General features: G+C 35.4%; 1 protein-coding gene across 1 annotated transcript; it reads right to left on the bottom strand.

The window, feature by feature from the left end:
* Positions 1–232: 232 nt before the first annotated feature.
* On the bottom strand, positions 233–2127 carry LOC107672814 (uncharacterized). The gene is made up of 5 exons (XM_016466182.1): positions 2079–2127; positions 1673–1990; positions 1279–1578; positions 423–515; positions 233–237 (listed from the first exon to the last, which is right to left on the bottom strand). Exons 1-5 carry the CDS (start codon positions 2125–2127, stop codon positions 233–235), a joined length of 765 nt encoding a protein of 254 aa, XP_016321668.1.
* Between the last annotated feature and the right edge of the window lie 613 nt (positions 2128–2740).

Raw genomic sequence — 2740 nt, 5'->3', positions numbered from 1 at the left:
AGACATACTATTGCTTGATATACTGATCCTGTAAATGTTTTTGTCATATGCATCTCTAAATTTTGTAATGGAGAAAGTTAAATTGAATCTTACCATTTTTACCAGTTTTGTGTAAGTACTTTGTAAATGAACCATGTATTTCAGTTTTTTTTTGTTTCCTTTCACTATTCATTAATTCGTTCGTTCATTCATTCATTCGTTCGTTCGTTCGTTCATCCATCCATCCATCCATTCATCCTGAGAATTACACAATTTACATCATATCACCAACAGGCTATTTAAACCAGAATGTTCATAATGAGAATAAGTCTGGGTTTCATGTATGTAGTATTTTTGTTACTTAGTTAGTTATTAGTTTGTTAAAATTCCTTAGCGGTCTCTATAGCAATTAACCAGGTTCCCAGATTGATTTAAATCTTTACCTTGGCATAAACAAACAGAGAAGACCACGGCCATAGTCAGCAATACCGTCCCCCAGCCACAGTACAGAATCCACAGAGTTCTTTGATTCAACTCTGAAAGATTAACCATGATCAGAGTATAATGAATAATTAATACACTAATGTTTTAGAATGAACAGGGTTCTATAGTTAACACAAGGATTTAGTCTATTGGTATTCTTTATATTGACCTAATATAGCTTGCCTGAATGTACAAGAAGTGATTTTTTTTTTCACTTTTTTATACAACAGATATTACATTTAAATTTAGGGTTAACACTTTAGTATAGGGACCAATTCTGTTAACTAGGTGCTTTTTAGCATGCCTATTATTAACATATTGGCTTCTAAAGCACATGTTCTGCTTGACCACATTCTACATCTCTAATCCTACCCAATACCTAAACTTAACAACTACCTTACTAATTATTAATAAGCAGCAAATTAAGAGTTTATTGAGGCAAAAGTCAAAGTTAATGGTTTGTTAATAGAGAGAATTGAACTTTAAAATAAAGTGTGACCAAATTTAGTTATAATTTGTACAACAGAATGACTAAAATTATTCTAAATATTCAAATAAATTTGAGCTATTTAATCAGAGTTTTGACAGGTGTTTGTAATAAACACACAAAACCACTGCCTGAAAAATAAAAATAAAAAACTAAAGGGAAAAATTCTGTAATTGGCCTTTTAAATTAAAACGTTATAGTTACTTTGACAATTAGAGCGACTGCTGGTCTTTTTTTTTTTAGAATTCTGAAAATAAAGAGAATAAAAGAGGGCAATAATGTGTAACATTTTTCCTGATGCTTCTCTGCAATTTTCATCATTTACGCACCGCTTCGCGTCAGAGTTTTGGAGATGCTCTTGCCATCATAATTAGCAAAGCACTGAATTTCACCGGCTTTATTCCACTCCTCTGCAGGAACAGAGAGATGAGCCTGTGTGAATTCTGTGGCTGAATAAGTGTCGTCTGTCCAGCCGGTCTCGGTCCATCCAGCACGCTCATTCTGTCCAATCTTCCAGAACACACGCACCTGAGACGGGACAAGTCCAGTCACGAGACACTGCAGTGAAACCGATGGTGAGTCAGGTTCTTGTGGTGTGTATAAGATGGATAGTTTTGTTACAGAACGATCTAAAGCAGAGAACAGCAAGTCAAATGTTGCTTGTTTTAGTAACTTTGATCCTAAAAAAATTGTGATGAGACTTCACTCCAGATTTAGGCCTACCTGATACGATCACCCTGCTCCCATTGCCGATCACAGCCATTTGGTTATAATGGCTAATACAATAGTACATGCCTGAATCTTTCAGGATTAAGTTATTAAGAGTCAAAACGCATGTTTTATCATCATGTTGTCGAACCTTATTCTCATGGTTAGTATTCACAGTCGTGAGTTTTCCAGTCCGTAGATTCAACTTTTCCCATGCAGCAGCATTAAAGCAGTAGCTAACGGTCTGCTCAAATATACATCTTAATTCTTCGTTCATCTTGACTGAGACGTGTGTGAGTCCCGGTGACTGAGTCAAGATGAACGAGTGAGTAGCTGCAAATGAGAGAATAAAAAAGGCATACAGCAAATATTCTGCATGATGAAATATTAATAAAGGTCATGATATTGATAACTGGCTTACTTGGTACAGAAGAAATGCATAAAATCCAACAGCACATCGAGGCACCCATCTTAACAGTTTTAAGGCTCTAATGCACCTTTTAACATCACCACCTGTAACAATCTTAATGCAACAAGGTTCCAGTACACAAGAGTTTGACTGAAACTCACCAGAGGGTGGCCCTTCCTATAGCAACAGTGGGGGAAACATCTATTTATGCTGCGAATCAGACACTCTGTAGTACAGAAGCTCACTATGATGGTAATATTCATTTTAGCAAACAGGCTGCAAAGTAGCACATACAACTGGTTTCATGTTTCATATACTGTAGAAGTGGTTATGGTTTGATATTGCTTTAATCTCACCACTAATACTGTTTGATGTAGTTCTTAGGTCATATTGTGCTGATGTATTCTGTACGTTTTTGCTATTAACCTATTGCAATTCTGCAAATTCAGGAACTGAACTGAAATATCAAAGGCATCCTAAATTCAATTCTGAATGGCACACAACCCTGATACAGAGACTGCAAAATGATTGCCATTTAGCACAAACGAAAAAAGAAAAGAAAAGAAGAAAAATGTGCTGGTAATTTTATGCCAGGACATTATCCATTAATTTGACAGACATTTACATGCAATGAAGTGCAAATTTCAAAATACAGATAAACAAAAAGTCAATAC

Source organism: Sinocyclocheilus anshuiensis, unplaced genomic scaffold (genome assembly GCF_001515605.1).
Source record: "Sinocyclocheilus anshuiensis isolate Anshui unplaced genomic scaffold, SAMN03320099.WGS_v1.1 scaffold132, whole genome shotgun sequence".
Classification (NCBI taxonomy): Eukaryota; Metazoa; Chordata; class Actinopteri; order Cypriniformes; family Cyprinidae; genus Sinocyclocheilus; species Sinocyclocheilus anshuiensis.
The sequence above is the reverse complement of the archived record's forward strand: the minus strand, read 5'-3'. Positions and strand labels throughout refer to the sequence as shown.